The sequence below is a fragment of the Lygodium microphyllum genome, chromosome 15, assembly GCF_053477565.2.
Source record: "Lygodium microphyllum isolate KBCC chromosome 15, Lygodium_microphyllum_v1.1.10, whole genome shotgun sequence".
NCBI classification, from domain to species: domain Eukaryota; kingdom Viridiplantae; phylum Streptophyta; class Polypodiopsida; order Schizaeales; family Lygodiaceae; genus Lygodium; species Lygodium microphyllum.
In genome coordinates this window covers 44368922-44394196 of record NC_141149.1, presented here as the reverse complement: position 1 = coordinate 44394196, position 25275 = coordinate 44368922, and the positions used below count along the sequence as shown (strand labels likewise).

Genomic DNA, 25275 nt, shown 5'->3' with positions numbered 1-25275 from the left:
AGAGAGAGAGAGAGAGAGAGAGAGCCAAGGTGATGGTGATGCTCAAGCATGTAAGAGGCTAAATAAGATTACAAGAAACACAAGAAAATGGTTCATATTGTGTGGAGAGTATGTGTTGTTGAAAAGTAAAAAAGCGACATATACATAAGAGACAAAAGTAAATCAAAAATTTCTTGTTGAAATGATGAATTTCTTACTGACAATGCCTCATGAAAATGAAGTCCCATTAACATGAGTGATTAACTTAGAGTTAAATCTTTACAACCAAGATGTGCAAAGAACTAGTGAATGAATGTTGACATTATAGTATAAAATCAATGGAATACAAGATTGTAACATCAGTATTAGTCATAAGCATGAGTACTATGAGATTTTGCCTATTGAGCACACTAACATGAATAATGTTTGACAAAAAGAAGTGCAATTGAATAATTACACATTTAGTACAATTTACACATGATAGCATGTTTTGCACATGATTACTTTATACATGGAGAGAAATTACAACAATATGGATAAAAATAATATAGACTAGTTGCGTTTAAGGATATATGCTATCGTCTCTCATGACAAGTAATGCTTAATCGTATTTAGGGTGAGGAATAGCTATCATCTCTCATGAGAGCTAGATGCTCTCAAGGAGATATGTTTCATGAAATCTATCATAGAGCAATTAATGTTGTTCCAACCTAACCCTATTACGGACCTTGTAAATGGTAGGATAATTAGGAGCTCTTGTATAAAGTGATGAAAGCATCATCATCATTTTGATATCAAACTCTATGCTTGATCATTTATCCATGATGAGACATGTCATGGATATGCTTGTTCATTTATCCATGATGAGACATATCATGGATTAGTTGTACTCACACAATAATTCATTTGGTCTCTAGTATGATGTTAGTACAACTTTCTTTCTAGTATGACGTTAGTACAACTTTCTTTCTTTCTTCTCTCTCTCTCTCTCTCTCTCTCTCTCTCTCTCTCTCTCCCAAAATAGTTGATGACTCTATAATTGGATGTTTGTAATGCTCTTTTCTGAAAGTCAACTTCTAGATAGAAACCTTCTTGAAAGGAAATATGCAAGAAATGACAATCAAGTGAATGCAACATGTTTGAGAATTTACTAGAACATTTTTTTTCTCTCTTGGGGTATGCTACTAGCCCAACATAACAAATGGTTTGAGGTTGATGGGTTCCACTATATGTGAGAGTACAAAGGCTATTTTGATGTGGATCTTGCATGTAAACATGTTTCATCAAGGTTTTGATCATGGAACCATTGTTGGAAATGTAGAACAGGAGGAATGAATGTTTGGTCCAAATGCAACTCCAAAAGCCACATTGGCCCCACAATTCATGAAGTACAGTCTGATGAGAATGCATGCAGTGTGAAAGGCAAGAATACTGCCATGATACTTTGAATGTTGCAATGATTGCTTATGTCATAGTGATTGTTTATGCCATAGCCACATTTTACATTGCAAACACATTGACATTTTATGCTACAATGACACTTTAGGTGAGATTGACACTTTTATGCTACATTGACAGTTTATGCTACAATCACATTTTATGGTTCAATCACATTGACAGTTTATGCTAATGTGGCAGTTTATATTAGTGGTTTATTGCTCTAGTTAGATTGTAAATAGTTTATGCTATAACATATGCTATAATCATGATGGAAGAAACTGACAATGAAGGAATAACAAAACCAACAATGGAAACAATGTTTCATACACCACCAAAGAACCTGAGATACAAAACCTATGGATATAAAACTTGAGATTGAAATGTCTCTTCAGGGTCAAGTAGATATGGGAAGACATTCAACAAAATCAATGAAACACTATATTAGGAGATGTTGACCATGATCCATGCTGAAATGTGTATCATGAGGAAGGAAATGGAAAGTGATATAAAAGAGCAAGTTCGATTTGAAATGATGGAGGAACTAAAAAAAGAGATGCAACAAACACTGGATGCACACATGGCAGAGAAAGACTCAATGATCTCTAACCTAAAAGAAGAACTAGGGGAATGCAAAAAGAAATTAGACGTACAAAAGGCATCACAAATCACACTAGAACTACAAAAAGAAATGTATGTTTTAAAAAAGGATATGCACACCTTTGCAAGTGTGGTGAAAGGAACCCAAAAGAAAATGGAGAATATTGAGAATGATATCAAAGAAAGTGCAAAATGGATAAATGTGGCAAAAAAGAATAAAGAATACATGGCAACAAAGTGGAAATTATGAATGCTACCTTGGAAGAAGAGGCACAAAGACAAGTACACATACTCCACATAAGAGTGGATGGACTAGATGAGAAAAGCCCCCCAATTGAAGATGCTATAGCTCTTGCCACCAAAATTGGGGCTAGAAAGTATCTATCATTGGGCCTTGGCAAGTCAAGAAATACGACACAAAAACAAAATTCCTCATCCTGAAGTTTGGAGACTTGGAAAAGAAGAGAGCCTTCCTCTCCAAGAGGATCACTCTCAAAGGAGAAAAGATCTACCTAGATGAAGACCTTACCCTAGCCTAGATAGCCCATAAGAGGGAAAACATGTCACATGTTCTAGAGACAAGAAAATCATGTAAATGGGTTGTCTATAGAGATGGAAGAGTCATTATCACAAAGAAAAGGACAACATGATGGTGCATGGCCTATGAGACCTTGAAGTTCACATTATGGAACTGCAATGGCTCCCTTAATATAGATGCATGTTATTTTGAGGATACTTTCAAAGGGATAGACATTGCTATATCTATTGAGACACGTAGTGTAAAGACCAACCGTCTACCTAATGTATATGGATATAGATGGGAAAGTACTTATTTCCTTCAACCTAAGAGGCCTCAAGGGATGAGGGGATTAGGCAATTCTATTTAGAGAAGAGCTCCAAGATACACTCCAAGTGGTACATAGAGATGCATATGCAAGATACATGTGGATAAGGTTAGGTAAAAATAGAACTTGATACATGTATATTGCCATATGCTAACTTTCCCCTACATACTCTAAGTTTGCCCCTAAAGAGGCATCCATGTGTACACCACTATACGAGGACATAATGATATTTATGAGCATTGGGGATATTTTACTTGTAGGAGACTTTAATGCATGCACATGAAGTAGCCAATCTAATTTCTTTGACATTAGCAATGCCATGTTCAAAGATATTGCACTAGATGAAGTGGGATTAGTCAGATTAGCCCAAGATAGAGAGATAACAAAATATGGAACACACCTATTAGCATTGAGAAGTGTAAATGGTTTGGCCATCCTTAACGGGTTGCCATAGTGGCCATGATGTAATGGTTTCACATGCTGGAATAACAAGAAAGGGTCAAGCATAGTGGACTATTTGATTGGATCACCCAACTTGCTACCTAACATAAAAAGCTTTGAAATATCAAACAAACCAATTGGATTAGCAATAGAGCAGACCATGCTATTCTAGCTTTCACAATGCAATATGGGCATATACATGAGGCACAGTCACTCATACCAAAATTACCACACTATGATTTTATGGAAGTGACCGCACACATATACAACATTGTTGTGGGAGATGCATTGAGGGAGCTAGACACACACGTCTCTTTGGATGATTTTATAGCAGAGTTGGCCAAGATAATACATGCTTCAGCAGCCTATGCTTTCCCACACACTACACCATTAGATAAGCCTCCAAGAGGTAATGCGACACAGAACAACTCGTATGATGATGAGTGTAGAGAGACACAAGCACATTTTCAATGAGAAATGGCACTTGGCATATGTACACACAAGCATGCTATGATTGGTATGCAAAAAGAAGCAGGAATACCTAAATAGACTAGAAAAAGAAATGTATTCCATGTTCTTGGGATAGGACATCAAGAGAGAGCATGGAAAAGGATGCATGAGAGCCAGCAACCTATACAAATTACTAGACTGGATGATTGGTACAAATATGCTTGCGCACTTTATGATGTTCATGGCCAAGAGCCTATGCCACTCCCCTCAACCCTAAGACAAGAAAATTACAGTTTTTTCACAAAAAAAAGTGAGAAATGCCATATGGAAACTAAAAAATGGGAAAGCCCAAGATCATGACAGCTTAGTAGTAGTAGAATACTTCACACATGCTTGTGATATCTTGGCACTAGCGCTGGCTCACATCTTTAATAGGTACTTTGTAAGGGATTTCCCACCAATTGGTCAGACCATACTATTGTGCCACTCTTTAAGAGTGGAGACCCCGTGCTACTTAGTAACTATTGAACTATAATGATTGGACACATGTTGGCCAAAATATATGGCTCTATTGTGGAACAAGCATTGAGTGAATGGGCCAAGATGCATGGCTTGAGATCAAAAGGCCAGGCTAGCTTTAAGAGGAGATATACAACTCTAGATCATATATTTACATTGAGGGCAATCATAGAAGAAGGCAAGGCATTCAATAAAAAGATCTAGTGCTATTTTGTGGACTTTCACAAGGCCTTTGACACAGTGCCATGTGCTAGACTCATGATAAGAATGCAAGATATCGATGTGCATGTAGAGATACAATGGAGTATCTATGCCTTGTATGAGACAGTGTTGACCTGAGGGCATCTCAGATATAGTCAATAGCACCATTGGGGTGAAACAAGGCTGCCCACTTTCATTGACACTATTTGGGCCGTACATAGATGAAATTTCAAAACACGTGGATAGAACTGAAGGGGTTGGAGTGCTAGAGTGCTCATACTATTACTGCTTTATGTATATGATATTATACTTATATCTGACTCACCTAAGGGACTAAATAGACACTTGGATGCATTATTAGCTTTTTGTAGAGATAGAGACCTTAAGGTGAACCTTGGGAAAACTAAAGTTATGGTATTTAACACTACAACTACTTGGGTGACGAGAGCTGAGCACCAATTTACTTTTGATGGAGAGCTAGTGGAGATGGTCATGCATTATGTTTATTTGGGGGTCACATTGAAGGGATCACAATTCTCTTGGAGAGAGACATTAGAGGCTCATTTGGAAAAAGCATATGCAGCCTTAAGTGCATTGGAGAGGCAATGTGCTCACATACGGTTTCATGAACCACACACCAAACTATGGCTTTTTGACACCTTTCTTACACCCGCACTCCTATATGGGGCAGCTATTTGGGGTCTGAGTCTCTTCCATAAGAGGAGATATCATTTGGGAGACTAGGATGGACCAAAGAAGGAATACTTTAATGGGTGGGAGCATATGGAAAGACCATTGGCCATGATGATCTCACGTATGATATGAGCAAAGAGCTCAACCCCACATGAGATTATCAGAGTTGAGTTGGGATCATCACCCATGGTGGTTGAGCCCATGGCCCAAGCAATGACTTTCATACATAGACTATGGGTGCTCCCCTAAGATAGATACCCATGGCTAGCCCTAGCCTCTTCTAGACAACTAGCAGCAGATGGTGACAAACATTGTTGGTATGCTCAGATGAATACATGGATGAGTTTACATGGGCTACAGATTGACAGACTACCCCCCTTCCACAACTACCCTACACTTGACCTAAGCCGATCAGAGATGAACCATGTGATCAGAGTAGACATACTGAGGTTAGATACAGAGAAGACTTGACTCACTTCCTTCAGGTATCTCAGGATGGTTTCATCACCCGATCCCAATTACATAGATACACAACTACCTCATGGATTGCGCACAGTTATTGGTGAATTTCACACCTCATCCCACCACACCTAAGGATTGAGATAGGCAGATGGGAGGACATACAAACAGAGGAATGCATATGACCACTATGCGACAAAGAGCCAAAGATAGAGGAATGCTACATCTATCAATGAACTGTATATTATGATATATGAGGCAGATACCACTATCTGTTTCGAGAGGGTTTTGGACCCTTGAGATGAATTGTGCAGTTTGAGGATCAAATATGCTTGGGTTTCGTCCTCTTGGAGCTATAGAGGTGCAGTGTAGCTATTCTACGGAGTAGGAGGCCCCCACAGCTCATGGCTCACTTAGATAGAGAAGGGCCATTGACTTATTCATTGCTACATGATGGAGTATGGCACATACCACTACTATTGTCACATAGTCTACAAGAGTACATCATCATTGGACCTCATCTTTTGTAGGTGTCTCTTTAGATAGAGTAGTGGCACTTAGCCAATCTAGGGGTCCACGTCCGCCCGGACAAAGGCCTAGACATCCACATCACAAACAAATTAGAGCCATCATTGAGCACCACAAGAGACAAATGTCGAGATGGCTCAGCCATGTAGAGATACATCTCCCTAGAGGACAGACATCTCATTGATAGAGAGTTTCCTTTTTCTACTTTTACTTTTAGATCATCAACATGTTTTCTTTTTATAGGACACTCTTTCACTTTTTAGTCTTGTAGGCATGTTTTTCATATTTTCTCGTTCTAAATGAGAAAACACACCATCATTATATGTGTTGCTTTGGTCTCATAGGCCACATTGGCCTTTTAGAGATGTTAGTATACTCTTGCTCTCTCTCTCTCTCTCTCTCTCTCTCTCTCTCTCTCTCTCTACATTCAATGATGCTCTCTTTATTGGGTTGTCATCCTTGTTATTCCTTCTGACAATATTTTGGCAATGGAGCTGTTAAGTTCCTATGACAAGTGAGCCATTCCAACATTCTTTTCCCTCTCTAGGCATTCAATCCCTTAACTATATACTCTCAGCACTTGAGTAAGTTGTGTTCGAATAAGTTACATTTGAGTGAGTTACATTTGGATGGAATCCATAGGGAATTTTTTTCTAGAGAACTAATCAAGTGTCCTAAGCCCAAAATTTTTCCCTAATCTCTTGCCCAAGACATGTCCAAAATGATGTGTTACATGACAAGGATGTTCGTATAACAAAGGCTTAAAGCTCCAAAAAATACAAGGTTAAAGTCCAAACAAAGTTGGTGGATCACTATTTGTTGACCTTGAGAAGTCAAGCTCATTGCATGTGGAGGACCACTAGGACGACAACCCTAAGTTTATAATACTAACACTTGTGATGGCCCTTATAGTTGATATGTGCTATTGATGCCCTATTAGGATTAATTATTGGTTACAATGACCATACTTATTACTCTTAGGATATAGTGCCAAATCCTATCTATTGCCATTTGTATTAATACTTTATAGTCTAGCTTTCATCTCTTTGTTCTTGAGCTTATGTTTTCTCCTTCTTTGACTTGCATTATTGCTTCTACATTTTAAATTCTTAGGTGGTAACTAATCATTTTGACATACTAGGAGTGGAAGTACTTTTTTATTATTTTCAAGCTTGTTTTATTTGCAAGAACCGTTAGAGATCTCTAGTATTATAACTTGCGAGATGTAAGCCAATAAAGTGTTTTCCCATATCTTCTAATAAGTTTGAGACACAATCCTTGAACCGTGACAATGAAGGCTAATGCACATGAACATGAGTGAGATGAGAACTAGTGGCTATGCTATGATATAGTCAATGCATAAGACACCAAGTGGAATCATGGAGATTGTCGCTCATACCCTGGCAACAATTGAAACAACACAATTCTCCAAAATCAAAATGACAAGCAACTGACCAAATTTTTGTAAAATCGATTGTTTTGGTTTCCACCATGAGCACACTATGTCAACTTTTTTTGAAAAATTCAAGATTGATTTATTATCAAGAAAAAATATTTACAACATCAGCAGGGATGCATCATAAAGATCCAACTTTAGATGTGAATAGATTTGTGTCCTTGGAGAAGCACAACCTGGAAATCAGACACACACTAACAATACTCAACCCACACACAAACCAACTGGACTACAACCCCATTGGCATGGCTACCCAACTTTGACTTAAGGGACATTTACAAAAGCTCTCCAAAAGCTTTAGACACAAGAGAACTTATGAAAGGCTATTTTAAAGACATGGGTCATGGGCTTTCTTCATAAAAGCTTGGGCAAATTCAATGTTTTATTCTTTTAAAAAAAGAAGACTTGAAAATTATTTGATAAAAGAGAGAAAAAGGTAATGTAGTATTTTTTGGGGAAGCACAGCCTTAAGCAAATATCATATTTAGTGCAACCAATTTGGCAACAAGCCATAACTTTTAGAGAATTACAAGTAGTAGTGAATAGTTATCTTATTTGCAAATTTGATCTATGTCAAATTCAACCTTGAACTCTTTGCCATCTCCTCCCATGTTTGAGTTGCCTTCTTTAATTTGTTCTTTTGTTTATTCTTTCTTTGTAGGGGCTTTGAGAGATCTCCATGTGCACAACCTCTCAAGCCCATAATATTGTGTAATTTGTCATGTTGTCACCCTATACGGACATGTGTAGGAAAGGCTTATTCTTCCTCTTGTTAGGACAAAAAATTACTATACAAGCATTCAATGCTCCAGTGCAGAAATTCTGTCTTGTATTGGAGAACCCAATAACCGGAAATTAACTAGAAAAACAGCTTCTTTTGCCAGCTCGGCTATGGCGAGAGGAGGCTCCATTTGATCGCTTCTTTTGGTTGGTATTGGCCAATTTGCTATTCAATTGCCCCCATGGGAAGCCGCATCATGCATGTGACTATTGACAGCACAGTGACAGCGATAGATACGAAGAAAGGGATCACACCATCGCACAAGAAGAGGCATTGTATAAGGCTATGGCCGTGGTGCAGTATTTTGCAGATGGGCCATGTTTCCTTTCTTATATGGGGTAGTTTGCTATTTAATTCCCACGATGGGGAGCCGGATGTGATCGTTGATAGGCCAGTGATAGCGATAGATACGGAGAAGAAACCATCATCGGACAAGAAGAAGCATTGATAGGCTATGGCCATGGTGCAGAGTTCTACAGATGGGCTCTACATGGCCATGCGCCCTGTGTTCGGCCTCACCGGGTCAGCCAATTTTACCCACTTCCAATCCGGAGATGCAGATCTAGATGACACTCAGCAACAGAAAGAGATGCATTTGCTTCAGTTTGATCACCATTGTGATATGAGTCCTCTGCGGGATTGTCAGAATACAGAGGCTCATACTAGAGCTCAAGTGGGCAATATGGGTCGTCTGCAAACTTGTCAGAATGCAGAGGCTCATACCGGAGCTCAAGTGGAGATAAGTGATTGGAAGGAGCGATCGCACCATAAGCAAGATCAAGTTAAGAATTTGGTTGCTCTACAAGAGGAAAAGCATGTGGTTAACATCAACTGCCAGAATGCTGAGGCCCATACCGGAGCTCAAGTGGAGATATGCGACTGGAAGAAGCAGTCGCACCATGAGCAAGATCAAGATCATAATTTGAGTGTTGTTCAACAGGAAGAAGAGCATATGGGCAGGATCTGTGGACCATCGTCCTTACCAGCACCCAGTGAGCAAATGGCCATCATTGAGGAGAGCAACCCATCGTCCTCACCTGCCCTCAATGGCAGAAACGGTGCGACCTTCCATCCTAATGATGTCACCGATGCCAGCCATGCTATAGCCTTTCACCCTATTGATGTTAATGGATCCTCATCCTATTCTCCACCCCCAATTGATGAGCGGAAGCGGGATAACGATGATGCCATCCCACAACTTGAAGATCTGCTCTCCAAACTGAATCCTCTAGCTGAGGAATTCGTGCCTCCTTCCCATGTGAATTCCACACTTGCCCATAAAGCAGGGCCAACAGCTGGGAAACAGAGCAACTGCAAGGTATCCTCCACCATCAGCATTCTGCATTCTTGTTTGCTCTTTTTGTCATAAAACTTACTGAGTCACCTGTGTATGTCTTCTCGTTTCCAATCCTCAGTCAATATGGCCTGTGATTTTTCTCCATTGTCCCCTCAGACTGCATCTTGTTCAATTCAATTATTGTCATTTCTATTTCTATCCTTCTGATCCTTTGTAGCATTCTATTCTATGACATTGAAGCTTCATCTTCATGTTTATAGCTTCATCTTAATATTATGCTGAATTTCTCCAAGCCCCCGTGTCCTCCAAATTGATTTGAATTGAGTTCACTATTAATCATCGTCAATGCTCGGCCTTATTTGTTGCACAGATTTGTCAGTTTTATAGTGTACACACAAAGAATGTGGACAGATTATTTTAGTTGTCAAGGTGGTTGGTTTCATGGCTGTATTGATGGCTCCTCACTTCCACGACATCTTCCTGCTTGCAATGCAGAGCTCCGTTCACCAGCTCTGCTCTCCAGATCAGATGTGCATGTGCTTTCCCTTCCTTTCCACAACTGAAATCCCAGCCAAATAAGAAAAAACTGCCTAAACAGGGGCAACTATACAGCTTCATCCTCTCCGCTTGCTCTTCCCTGCAGCTTTGCCACCAGTCTGCAGCCCGTCACCTCTATTGTCAAGCTTCCATTGTGTCAACTTTCTGTCTCTTTGCCAGTGTCCCTTCTTACCCCATCATTCTGCTGCCTCACATCAACCATTTACACAATCCAGCTGTGTTTTGGCTGTTTGTTACAAAATGCTGCACAGGTGCAGTTACTCAGAATATGAAACTGCTTAGCTCGCTGCAGACCATTTCAGGTGGCTCCTCTAGCACTCAGAAGGTGTATGTCTCTTCTTTCATGAAGACTATCATGGAAGTGCCTTGCTTGACTAGGACTATAATTGCCCTAATGGAATTGCTTGATAAACCAATCTTTGTGGTTCCTGCACCACAGCAGTTTTTAGCCATGGCGGTACAGTCAGGCTGTGCTTTGTTGGATATGAATAGAGAGCTATTCTGAGTATACAATCAATCATCAAATGTAACGTGCCCGCCTATCGGCTGTCCAAGCACGCTTTTAGCGGTCCATCGAGAGACGAATCTAAGCGACGCCACCTAGTACTCCCATGGAATATTATGGGGTTTGTTGCCTAGGGTTTCTCGAGTCCGCCTCGCAACAGAACGTTCGCGGTAAAACCCACTAGGATCAACCTATAGTCTGAGTCCCTAGTGGTCAAGGTCTCCTGACAGCATTCTAGCGTCGGGTCCTGGACATCCTACTTTACGCAGAGATACCCAAGCCGAAGCAGATCCATACCGCACTTGGTTCAAAGAGAATGGGAAACGAGAAAGATGCGTCGCTTAACCTCTTTGCCCATAGGGCATAGTTCCATTCCGGTCCCCTAAAACGGTATGAATCGGGTTCTAACTTAACAATACCTAGAGATCGAACGATGATAAAACCTTATGAGAAGCCTCCCAGATCTCTGGAACCACCTAGTCGTAGGACAGACCCATCGGGGTTGTGTCCATTCGCTTTTCTTGATAGCTTTAGTTTTCTAATTAGGTCCTATCACATTTATGTGTGACATTTAAAAACAACTTCCTTAATTAAGCCTTTTAGGGAACACGATTCGTTTGCATAATTTACAGCACGAATACAAATACAGAGCAAGCAATCCTTTTGACAAACAAATTCCTTAACTTATTTTCCAGTTAATCTTTGTCTCCTGCCCATACTGGAGAATTATGTATCCCTTCTGTTCAACAGAAGTATCTGGTCCAAATCATATGACACCATAATTTCCATCCAGTATCTAGAATAGGATCTTCCAACACCCTAGACGTTGGGTTTACGGCAATCTACAACTCCGTTTTGGACTAGGCAAGGGGTGTCTAGAGCTCCACTGACCCCAAGTAACCTAGGAGTGAGACACAACTTCCATGGTTGGCCTTTTCACTACTTGATCTTCGCCTATGAATCGGGCAGTGCCCTCTCAAGTTGAAACGTGGCGTGACCTTGGAGATGATCCATCCACGCAAAATATTCTTCCTTAATTAATCCAATTAAGAATCGAGCACAATCAAGGCAATCCGCCCTAATATCATTTAAAAAAAAACATTCCTTTATCCTCATGGCAACTTGCCATCACAGACCCCTGCCATGAATTTTCCAATAATCACAAGCACTTGGAAGAATCATTCAAACCACAATGCAACAATCAGTTGATTGTAAAAGCATTTAGGGTGTTGTTCAATCAACCAACAAAACTAATTGTATTTTTCCCAAACAATATAAGAATAGACGCGATAACAATTCCATCACATATTCGCTCTCTCCCTTGGGATCAAAGAGCGATTCTTTGCAAAATTTACTTAATACTTGTATGCACAATTCTTAATTTCATTTTTTTAAATGATTATGCCATTCATAATCCCTAACCGATTATTCCTTGTAATTGCTCTATCAACGAATAAGCCATACGCAACTAAGTGTAATTAACTTCCCTTGATACATGCACTTTGTAAACTCCATCTTTCGAATATGTGAGATGAAATTTATCATTTTCGATGACCTATTCTCGTGCATCATAGTATGGGGCTTAATGTATCTCATGCGAGAATCAAAGCGAGCATCTATCAATTTGGAAATACATTACTTACGACAGGTACCGCAGTTGGATTGATAGTAATGTCTTCGCCCGAAGCTTCGTTTGCTGGTTGTAGGATTGCTATCCGCACGCAACATTCTTCATTTGGGGGCCATCGTACGCAAGTAAATTCGAGAGATAAGGAAGGCGGAATAGATTCGAGATGGGAGAGTGTAAGAGAAAATGCCTTAGTTGAAGACCGAGATAGGGGAAAATTGAGCTCTCTCTCTCTTTTGCAGTCTCTCGAGGTAACTCTCTCTCTCTCTTTCTCCCTCGTAATCCCTTGGAGAGGTATCCTTCTACCTCTCTCTCGCAGCCTCTCGGGGTCTCCTTGACCTTCCTTGTGCCTTCCCATGCCTCATATTTATAGCTAAACAATAGAAGAAGGGTTGTGGCTGAGAAGAAGAGCTCTTTGTGGATGGAATCTTGGAAAAATCAATGATCTGATGCTCAAATCATAAATGTAATGGTTCCATTAGCTTCGAAAGAGGGGTAAAACTCCAAGACACTTGATTAGAATTCTTTCTAATCACTCCTTTTTCTCCCTGTTCGAAGTGTTGTTCACTGCTTGTAGACTACGATCGCGGCGCGTGCGATTTTGCAAATTTCTTTTTTTTGTATTAAATTTTCAAAACTAGCTAAAAAATCATTTTTTTTTTATAAAAAACATGACATCCAGTTCTAGAAATTTCCATATCTCTTTAGGATATTTACAATAAGTAATATCTAAAATATGCTAGTTTTACCCAAAAATCTAATATTTTTGGACAATCCATACTATACACATTAACACTAGGGATTAATATGGCTCATAACTCTTGTTTACGTTGTAACTTCCGTGAAGGGTGGCCACAGTCCTTGTCAATCCGAGAAAAATATCGGATTATGACTCTCGTTTTTTTTAACATATATTTTTAATTAAATAAAAATCGTTAATTATTAACGTTAGTTAGTTTTTTCTTTAGTTAGTAATCTTACTAACTTATTAATTGACTAACAAACTTTTAAACTAATCAATTAACTTTTAATTGCGTGGAAATATTACATCAAGCCTGCTCCAAACTCATGTGTCTCCTCTAGTAGTCAAAAACTGCAGTTACTGACGTTTGGCAAATCCACTTCTTCTCTCTTGAGAGACAAGGCAGCAGGAGCTAGGATCTCTTCCAATGTCAACAAATTTTGTGTGGATGACTGGGCTTGTGATAGAGGTTGTTTAGTTCACATTATTCATAGCAGCGCTCTCTTGGATTATTCTCTCATTCCAGTTCTCCTTGATAGAATCAAAGGGCCCACTTCTAGTGTTAGGAACCTTGACCACCAGTGTTATGCCGACTGTATAAACAAAGTGAATTATAATTGAATTATTTAGGACAAAATGTTATTGGTATGACAAAATCACACAACCTAAGAGACTAAGCTTCATGTACTACTATACCTTTCAATTGAATACGGATGCTTTGCTAGCTAAAGGGGACATGCTATATAGAATGGACTGCACTAGAACAGAACCTCACTCACTCAGAACCTCTAGCATGTGCCATGGAATGTACAAAAGAGAGGTGTTGGAAATTTTTGAATATATGCACATCATCCATGTGACATGGTGGTAATTTGAAAGGAAATCCTTGTGTGTAAATGCAGTGTACATGTGTCTTATGACCCACTTGTCTGATTAGTGGCCTTGAAAAGTGAGTGAAGTTTGAATCAACTTACATATGTATGTTTACTGATCCGAGTGACCTTAGTCTCATTGAATATTCACAAAACCCACTTAACAAAGGAGTGATTAAAAAGTAGAAATTCCAGCTTGTCTTCACTTTTTGTTCATTTTACAGGTCACCTTGTTGCTCTATATAGTTAATGTAGGTTTGCAGATTCAAGAGTGGAAGAAATATGGATGCTAGAGGCATTGTGGATTGCCATGAACAGAGCTTGTTTCAGGCCTCCAATTGCTCCATCGTTATTGACTAGAAACCACTTATGATCTCAGATGGTAGTTATCGCATGCAACATGCCTTCCAAATAAAATAAAGGCATTGTAACAAAGTCTAGAGCCACTGCCAGATCTTCTTTCAACTTCTGAAGAGAGCCCTAATTTGCAATACGCTATCCTATAGTGGCATGTGTATATATATTTTCATTTTGAGTCAAACCACTGTTGCTATTATTGTACTTTGATATTGAGATCTAATATATTTAGATGAATCCTTCCTTTTCTTAGAAAAAGGGAATGTATAGTCACACAACCCCTACCAACTTCGTTAGTTGATAGAGCTCAATATTTTACTCTTTCAGCTCTTTTTAAGAAGATTGCTGTGGTCTATTGGTGCCAAAAAAAGGCTTTATCCTGTAGAAAGAGGCAGAATAGTGCTAGGCAAGGATAATTCTTCTCCATATGGAAATCACTCAAGATTTTAGGGCATGCAAGATAATAAGAATATCAAAGATGCCATCAATGACATTCTTTGTTCACAAGACCAGTTGAAATCTCTTGCCAATGTATACGAAACTATCAACATGATCGGCTTATGAACTATTGAGTCCACTTCCTCAGCACATGTGACACAGTGATATTGCATTGGCATGGTTTACAGGCTAAGATCTAGCATGGATAACTTTCTGTCTAGTCATTGGTTACAGGCTTCAGGTCATATTATGTTGCACTGTTAGCAGATGTTTTCTTTGTCTTCTTCGACGTTTATCTCCTGTTTGTGAGCCTCAGCTAGAGTCTGATGAGGACATCTGGTAGTCCCTTGTGGCCACAGCTTCATCATAGGCACATTTGGTGGAGATTAGAATTTCCCAGCCCCACACAGATCAGTCTTTCGTCTTTTCAGTAATGTCCCACCGCTTTCCAGGCAGCCCACATGGCTTTCCTACTGCATGTGACATTTTTCCTGCATTGCATGTAGACTGTGCCGACAGTTTCAGATCCAGACAGATGAGTATTTCTGGGCAGGTAGGCAGATGACCACTTTTCATGATCAGTTGACTGGCTGTTATGGCATTTACTGCAGTCATTGGAATTTTTCATGCTGCAGGTTGGCCAGATGCTGCAACTTTTGGCTATCTTATAGCCTTTTCTTCGTCAGCTAGATTTCTCTCTCCTACCCTTTTGTAGTTCTGCCGCCCTCACTGATGTGGCTAGACCACATGTGCAAGGACTGTTGTATCAACCCTTTTTTTTTTGGGCTACAAAAACTCTGTGGTAAAGGTGATTGTAGAGGAAATAGCAATAGTTGTGGAGCAGGCTACCATGTGGATATTTCCATATGGTTTTAGTTGTCTTGTAGCTTATTTCTATTCGTATCATTGACATCCTTATATTGGTCATATTGCACAATCTTTTGTAATGCAAAGTGGGTGACTTCTTGGAAGATATTGATAGTGCATTGACCCATGGAGGTGATCCATGTGTGACTGTGACCAAGCTGGTGTGGGCTGACTTTCTCACCGGTCTTGGTGTGGAGATGATGGAGTCTACAAGCTTCCTTGCATGGAACCATTTCTCTGCTTTGCTATTCATGGTTGTTGCCACGTTTTGGCAATCTTTATGTTGTGGATGAGGGATGGTTCATCACATATAATCTCATAGACCACTTGCCCGTTGTCATGAGGCATGCAAAGAAGGCAAGGTTTGCTCACTATAGAAAAAAATTTGGGCTTTTTATCAGGAAGCCCAATCTTTGCTTTTCAATTTAATTCCATAAATCTTTACAAGCTACTAGTAAAGTAGACTATGTTATGATTAGCTTAGGGTTTGATCAGCGCCCATTTATGCATCTTCTAGAGGACTGTATCAAGCTTACCTAAGAAAACTGCATCAAACATTGCCTCTATTTGTTCCATCTCCCTTCTCCTCTCTTCATGGTTACAGAATTTCTTGAATGTGATGGAGTCTTCTTCATCTTCGTTGTTCTTCTTTTTGAGTCAGTTGTTATGGTCTTTCTCAATTTTAGCTTTATTCTGTTTGACTTGCATAAGAAAATGCGCTTTAAAACCAAAATAAGGATCTTTAATTTGAAGCTTAAACATGGCTTTGTTTCTAGTGATCAATATATACCATAACTATATGCTTCTGATCTAGTTCAAGACAGCCGGAGGTAGCCCATAAATATCTCCTAGGATCAATTCTCTCCATGTGACACTAGTAGAGTGAAAGGAACTGATTAATACCTACAAAAAATTAAGAGAAATTTAATTAGCTGTACAATTTAGGAATAGGCGGTGAATTGTTTCCAACTTTGTTCTACATCTAGGGTAAGATCCATTTCCTATCCCCAATTTGAGGGCCCTTTAATTGGTCTAGATGGCTTTAAGTAGTATTAATTGTTGAGAAATTAAGTTCATTACATTACCTTAATTCCTATTGTGGTTTCCATTTACAGCCCCAAAAAGGCTCATTTCTATCATTTATTAGTGTCAGAGCAACACCCAAGAGAGTTGGAGCACCACCCTAGACAGTTTGGTGACTCATGTGCCTATAAATAGGGTACACACTTCGTTCATATACACATCACTGCTTAGTCACTATTCATCACTTACATCCATTAGATCACTCTCTTCATCTATCATTCTTCTCTTCACTCCTTAGCCTCTCCATTATTGTTCACACCCTGACTTGGAGGACATTGTAGTTCATGGAGTATTTTTCCTTAATGTCTACTGCCAAGCACCCTATCTCTTCATCTATAGGCTGTGTTTTGGAGCAGTTCAGGTCCTCTAGCTGTCCACATCCTTCAAACTGGCTGGCTGGTGATAGATTTCCCCTTGCTGGCAACCAGATTCTGTGCAGATTTGACCTGCCTTTTTGCAGCTGGTCCCTTCTCCGGCGACAAGCGTGGCTTCTGATTAAGGGCTGACCTGTGTTTTGCAGCTGGTGAGCATCTCGAGGCTATGTTTTCAGCCTGTTGCAGGCCACCCTGCTGTCCTACATCATCCAACGCCGGTGGTTGCTGATTTTCTTCTTCTTCCACTCTAATGGCACTTGAGGACTACGTTCTGCTCCCTCTACAATTGTCCTTCACCATTTAGCATTTACTTTGATAACCTATTGCCCCAAGGATTGCGTTTCACTTCCTTCAGTGTGCAAATTCCCTACAAGTGTTGCCATAGTCATCTTAGAGCTTTGATCCATTGTATAAGCATGATTCTGTGTTCATCATTCTTCACTCTTCTTCTGAGTTTTCTTCTCTCAGTGTTTGCCATACACTTGTGTCTCTCCCCGCAAACGCTACTATCTCTCGTGGTATGAGTGCACACCATCCTGTCACTTTCTTGACATGGTATCAGAGGAGAGGTGCTCAGAGAGCTAAAGATCCTCTTCATCAGTGAAGATGAAGGTTGAGGGATCAACAATACTCTTAGATTCCCTCCTACTTTGCTATGCCATCGGGAGGACACCATTATCTTCTCCCTCCCATCCTCCATTTATAGGTTTGACACAGTAGTGCTATGGCTTTTCCACAGATGGAAGGATTGACCATTGGGTGCTCCTCTTGTAGCAAGAGCAATCATACAACCAAAGATTGTTGTCATTGACAGCTTCCTATCCCATCGGAGTATATGCGTCTTCCTCCCGGCGTTCCTTGTGCCACCTCACCCTTTTGGGCCACATGGATCATTTTGCATTAACTATTAGATTTTTATGCTCAAGGCAATAAGACGCACATGATGTGCACTAAGCCCTTTTGACAAAGAGGGGGTTCTAAGACTCCATGAGGCAATTAACCCTCCTAGAGGCCACTACAATGCGCTACAAAGGTTCCCCCCACTTGTTTTTGGGTCTAGTGGCTTCTAGGCCCATAGTTCTGTAGTTTGCTTTATCAAAAGATAGTGGCTATTGGGTACCGTCTCCTTGACGGTCTGCTTCTTAACAAGACAGTGGTTGTTCGACTTCTTCCACTCCTTTGGCTTCGCAGTTTGTTCCACGGAGAGGCGGAGGCTATTGCCTACATGTGGCTCCAGCTATCCGTTTCTCCTCTTTCCTTGTATGGCTCCATGGACATTGACTCCAACGTGGGCATCGAGGAGTTTATGTGTAATACCTCTCTCTCCCATTGCTCTTTTACTTAAGTTCGAGGGGCCACCTCTTGGAGTTGTCTAGCTTTTGTTCCCTTGGAGCCCAAATACCTTCTTCGGCACCATTAGCGGCATTTCCTTCGTCATCAGACAATTTAGAGACTATGATCCATCAATTTTTAGATTTCTTATGCCATGAGGATGTGAAATTTTATTACTTTGCTTAGCATTTGATTAAAAGTTAATCAAATGTGCTAATGTCACTTGCACATGTGAGATGCAAGTTATTAATTCACAGTGTGAGACCCAAGACCCGGAGATATCAGTTGGTGCCAAAGGCAAATGTTGTGATAAGTTATGTCTAACAAGTACTAGGATAATGGAATTAGAAGGCTACCACTTGGCAAAACTTGTCCATGCAAGTGGAAAAAACGTTTTTAGGGGCTAGTGGAAGTCTATTCTAGCCATTGTGAGAGAGAAGGAGGCTGTTAGAGAGCAATGAGAGACTGTTGATGTGATTTATAGCCACTAGAGATAGTCCTACAGCATGTGACAGCAATTTGGAGCCTTCCAAGAGTAGGTGATAGTAGCCCAAGGTTCTTTTGGTGCAGATGATAGCATATAGGAGGGGGCAATAATCTTTATGGTGGTCCTAAGCCGTAGGTGATTTCCATGGCTGTTTGAGTAGAACAATAACAGTTTTTCAGCATTTCTTGCGATGAAACTCTGAAATTTCTCTCTACAGCATTTTCTCTTATCCTGCAGCCATCTCTCAAGTTATCTATCTCTGTTGTAAATTCTAATTTACAGCACAAATTAGGGTTTGACAACCACCTCGAGATGCTCAGAATTGAGGGTCTAAGACTTGGAATTTCAGCAATTGAAATTGAGGAATTTTAGGGAGATTGAAGAGGCTAGCCAGCCAATATTAGATTTGGGACTGAATTTGTCCCTTAGTTTGCTTGGGGATTAACTCTACTTGTTGATGTAGCTGAAATCGAGGAATTTCATGGAGATTGAAGAGGCCAACCAACCAATATTAGATTTAGGGCTGAATTTGTCTTTCAAGGAGTAAGATAAAGGTCAATCCCCAAGCAAACTAAGGGACAAATTGGTTTGGAGACTTGTTAACCAATTTTGACTAGAGACACTTGGATTAGCGAAGGAGATAAGGGAATCTTAGTTGCACTCCTTCCATTTACAATATAGGGTAAAGAATAGTGCAAGGGGTGTCCGTTTTAGGGCCACCAATGTTCGAGATTAAAGTGGTAAAGTGTGCATTTTCAGTTTACGTGAATTTTGTGCTTATTATAATTAGTGCTTTATCAGGTTATTTACCACCCTATGTGAGGAGGAAGACTGAAATCATGGTTCCATTGTTGGGATACCATCAATTTCCTTGACTTAGTGGGCTTGAGGCACCTGATTGAAGATCAAAAGCTTTACTCTAGTGCTAAAATTGTATTCAGCTGAGGATTATAGCAAGAATGTCTTCAAATAGTGAGATGGGATCAAGCAAGGATAATGTCTGTTGATCTGAAAATTCACTAAGTGTTGGGAAAAATGCAATGCTTGATCTTGGACGAGGCACACAGTATGGATAGCAAGCTGATAATGTTAGTTTAGACTAACATGTGGGTCCTTCTAGGCCTTTAGAAGCTAATGATCAGCAAAAGAAAGAGGAATTTGATGACCGGTTTAAAGACCTGCTAAGGGTAGCAGCTGAAATGTTTGTGCAATTGGCAAATGATCCTCAGTTCATGCACTTTTTGAACCCCTTAAAGGAGGGCAACAAAGGTAAGAAGAGAAAATCGTCTTCAAGATCTTCGGGACAGCAAGATGCACCGAAGAAAGAGCCAATACAATAGCATGATATTCCAAATGTGGATAGTGAGCATAAGCAAATGATGCCAATGGGGCAATTAATGCATATGCAAGGCCAAGCCAATTCAATGTTTTTTTGGACTATAGGGCATGCATGCAATTATGGGGCAGGTAGGTTACTTTGGTGGTGGTAGTAGTTTCCATGCTATTGTGGGTTAGGGATTGTATACGGGGATGTATGACGTCTTATCATATGTAGCAACCGATGTATGGTGTGCAAGGCCCAATGTATCGGAGTATGGTGGATAATATGTATAACCCCATGAATAACAATGTTGGTATGATGTTGGGGCACAAAGTGATAAGTTTGACAATGTATATATGCAGTCCATTATATTTGGAACTCATGGTATTAGTGCTAGTCGTGCAGATGCTCCATATGGTGCTGGTCATGACGGAAATTCAGCTAGTGATGCTTGCATGAGAAAAAATGCAGCTAGTAATGTATACAATGTGGGAAAATGTATCTTGGTATGATTGACAATATGCAAATTTCCATACACTGTCACATTGCAATGGTTCAAAGTATGTAAACAAAAATGTTTTCTAATACATGTGGTGCTCCTAGCATGTCAGGTACACATGAGGGGCTAGTCAACTAGATGCAATATTGCATATTAGTTAAGTTGGAATTGCAACAATGTGGAAGTGTAAAGCATGGCAATGCTTAAGGGGAAGAAAGATCTACAACCTAGTAGAGGTTTTGAGGCAAGTGAAGTTAGAGGTAAAGTATCATATATTTCTTGGTGAAGCTTCAGCATTGTTTCACCAATAGATGCAAAGTGGATGGAAAGGATGACTTGGCAGACCAGCCTTAGTTATGGTAACTTTACCAAGATGCCTTTTAGTTAGAGTTGACTTTGGTTCGGGCTCAGGTTTAGGAGAGTAGGGGTTCAGAGCATTGCTTGATGCTCAAGGGCAAGGTAGCACTTCCACTTCGCTAGTTGTGGATAGCTTTTGTATGTTGTGTATCTCGGATGTATTCAATATTCATTCAAGGTATTGTGCTGACACTGTGTTTGCTACATGAGGTCACTACTCAGTGTACTAGTCATTGTGAGATGTATGCAGATGAGTATGGTTGTTACCATTGCTCTAAGACTATACTTTTGCATCAGTTTGGGATTAATTCATGATCAGTTGGGCATGAGCTTTGGCCTTAGTTTTGAGATCAAATTCTAAAAGTTTTAGCTCAAATTTTTATCACTTTGAGAACCATTTATAGTCACTTTTGGGATTAGTTTTGCATTAGTTTTTTATCAGATTTTGCAATCAGTTTGTGATTAGTTTGGGGTCACATTTGCAACAATTTATGATCAATTCTCAGATCAGTAAGTGATCAGTTTATGCTCAAATTTTAATGGTTTACAGCTAGTACCATGGACAATAGCATGTTAGTAAATGCCATTGATAGTTTCAGCCATGGTTTATGCTGGGAATATGCTTTACTGTGGTTCTAAAGTCAGAACAACTGAGAAACATGAGTTATGAATGCATCTAATGGGTTTTTAGCAACCTTTCTAAACTAATTTTCAGTTTTATGTTATGTATATGGTTGGCTGAAAATTTTCAGTAGGTTTGGGGCATATGTCATGGTTGGACAACAGTGGCTAATGTTGTGACTGTGATGCCTTATGGAAATTCGAGTGTAGTATGCTTTTCCTTTGGCACAATGCAGTGCAATCGAGAATGATTCCATAGATTTTAAGGGGGTGGTTTATCATGAGGATGTGAAATTTTATTGCTTTGCTTAATTTTTGATTAAAAGTTAATCAAATGTGCTGATGCCACTCACACATGTGAGATGCAAGTTAATTATTTCACAGTGTGGGACCCAAGACCCCAAGATATTAGTTGGTGCCAAAGATTAAAGTTGTGATAAGTTATATTTGACAAGTACTAGTTGGTACTCAGTATCAGATTTGAGCCTAGACCAATTTATTGGCTATTAATAATAGTGGTGATATTAGAGACTAGGCATTAGTTAATTAATTTATGCCGGTCTAGGGGTTAATAACTTCTCAAGGTTACTTGGAAGGCAAATTAGCCTAGCCAATTTACTTATTGGTTGGTGGAATTAATTTCTGAGTACTTTTTCAAAATTAATATTTTAAAAATTTATTTAATCAGTCGGATAATCGGATTAGAAGGCTGTCACTTGGCAAAAATTGCCCATGCAAGTGGAGAAAACGTTTTTAGGGGCTCGTGGAAGTCTATTCTAGTCATTGTGAGAGAGAAGGAGGCCGTTAGACAGGAATGAGAGACTGTTGATGTGATTTGCAGCCACTAGGGATCAGTTCTAGAGTATGTGAGCATGTGATAGCAGTTTGAAGCTCTCCAGGAGCAAGTGACAGCAGCCCAAGGTTCCTCTAGTGCAGATGACAATACATAGGAGGGGACAACAGTCTTTTTGGTAGTCCTAAGTTGTAGATGACTGCTTCCATGGTTGTTTGAGTAGGGCAGTAGTAGTTTTTCAGCATTTATTACGATGAAACTCTGAAATTTCTCTCTCCACAACATTCTCTTCATCCCCTAGTCATCTCTTAAGTTATTTCAGTATTTTCCAGTAGTTAGAGTCATCAAAAAAAGAGATTTCAGTTTATCTCTGTTGTAGATTCTAATTTAGAGCATAAATTAGGGTTTGATAGCCACCTCGAGATACATGCTCAAAATTGAGGGCCTAGGACTTGAATTCTAGCAATTGAAATTGATGAATTTTAGGGAGATTCAAGAGACCAGCTAGCCAATGTCAGATTTGGGACTAAATTTATCTTTCAAGGAGTAGGGTGAAGGCCAATCCCCAGGCAAACCAAGGGGCAAATTGGCTTAGAGGCTTATTGGTCAATTTTGACGGCAAGAGGCACTTGGATTAGCGGAGGAGATCAGAGGATCTCAGTTGCACTTCTTCTGTTTGGAATATAAGATAAAGAAATAACGCAAAGGATGCCTATTTTGGGGTCAATAGGGTGTCCAATGTCCAAGATTAAAGTGGTAAAGTGTGCACTTTTAGTTTATGTGAATTTTGTGCTTGTTGTAATTAATGCTTTATTAGGTTATTTACCACCCTATCCGAGGAGGAAGTTTGGATTCACCCTATCTCTATTAGAGGAGAGGGGGATTCAATGGGGACTCGTGTTTCTTCAACTTCCGAGGGGGATCCCATTCCTCTAGTTTTAGAGTGGGTTCCTACTCATAGTGCGGTTCTTCACACACCCTTTAGCTTCTTGGGGTGGTTGATATCTCAATGCCATCTCTCTTATTGATACCTAGAATCTACATGTTCTATCTAGTTTAGGGCCTTGGATGTTTCAACCATGACTTAGTGGCTAGGCCTTCGTATTCTTACCAACAAGGAGACATGGAGCTAGTGGCTTCTCTTTTGAGGTTGAGTTTCAGACATCATCAACTCATCCTATCTACTGTTTTTCCTTTTGGGTGGAATTCTTGGATTGTAGGGTGCACCATCTCTCTTCTCTCTAACTCCTCCTAGGGAACCTTTTTGGGCGTGGGAGGGGGTGTTGAGAGACCCGAGTCATTAAGTTCATTACATTACCTTAATTCCTATTTTGGTTTCCATTTATGACCCCAAAAAGGCTTATTTCTATAATTTATTAGTGTCAAAGCACCACCTGAGAGTCAGAGTGCCACCCTAGATAGTTCAATGACTCATGCACCTATAAATAGGGCACACACTTCATTCATATGCATATCACCTCTTAATCATTATTCATCACTTACATTCATTAGATTACTCTCTTCATCCATCATTCTTCTCTTAACTCCTCAGCCTCTCCATTGCTGTTCACATCCCGACTTAGAGGATATTATAGTTTGTGGAGTATTTTTCCTTGCTGTCCACTGCCAAGCACTCTATCTCTTCATCTACACGCTGCATTTTGGAGCAATTCAGGTCCTCTAGCTTTCCACATCCTTTAGGATGGCTGGCTGGTGACAGATTTCCCCTTGCTGGTGACCAGATTTTGTGCAGATTTAACTCGTGTTTTTGCAGCTGGTCCCTTCTCCGGCGACACGTGGCTTTTGACTAAGGACTGACCTGTCTTTTGCAGCTGCTGATCATCCTGAGGTTGTGTTTTCAGCTTGTGCAGGCCACCTTGCTGTCCTACATCATCAAGAGCTGGTGGTCGCTGATTTTGTTCTTCCTCCACTCTGTCAGCACCTGAGGACCCTGTTCCACTCCCTCTATAATTGTCCTTCACCATTCAGCATTTACTTTGATACCCGACTATTCGAAGGACTACATTTTGCTCCCTTCATTGTGCAGATTCCCTATAGGTGCTGCTGGCAGATCAGCCAAGACAGTGTTGTCGTCTCAGACCATTACTCCACTATATTAGCATGATTCAATGTTCATCATTCTTCACTCTTCTTCTGAGTTTTTTTCTCTTAGTGTTTGCCGTACAATGTGTGTTTCTCCTTGCAAACCCTAGCGTCTCTCTGATATGGTATGAGTACATACCATCCTATCACTTTTCTTGACATTAACCACACTAGATAGGAGATTTTAGGTTGAATACCAGTTGCCCAAATTGTGGAGAATCTGTATTTCCACTGCGGGGGGTTCCAATTCAGTCCCCATCTCTCATTGATCTTGTTGACAAGCTTATGATTCTTGGTTTGGATAGTGGGTAATGGGATAAGTGGATGATCACCTATCCAACATATATCTCTATGATTTAATGGCATTTATTGCTGAATTATCATATATGTGGCCAATACACTAAGGATCTATCATGATGAATTAAGGACTATTCCCTTTCTAAAAGCACATTGCAAGCCTAGGAGCAATATAAAGAGTTCATTAGACTCTCACTATCATGAACTTCGTACTTTCATGGAGTGCGATTGACTTGATCTAGCACAACAATAGAAAGGGAAAACTAGCATTAAAAAAAAAGGTACTAGCTTTTTTTTGCCTCCATTTTGATTTGAGTTTTATTTCCTTCACAATTATTTGCATTCTTCCCCCCTCT

At 39.9% G+C, this 25275-nt stretch overlaps 1 protein-coding gene across 1 annotated transcript in view; it reads left to right on the top strand.

Moving 5' to 3' along the window:
- Nucleotides 1-8446: 8446 nt before the first annotated feature.
- LOC148024470 (polyadenylate-binding protein-interacting protein 12-like) overlaps nt 8447-25275 on the top strand; it is a 56443-nt gene continuing 39614 nt past the window's right edge. The window contains exon 1 of the mRNA XM_087694101.1: nt 8447-9707. Coding sequence (XP_087550227.1) covers nt 8844-9707 — 864 coding nt within the window. The 5' untranslated portion in view covers nt 8447-8843. The remainder of the gene's footprint in view (nt 9708-25275) is intronic.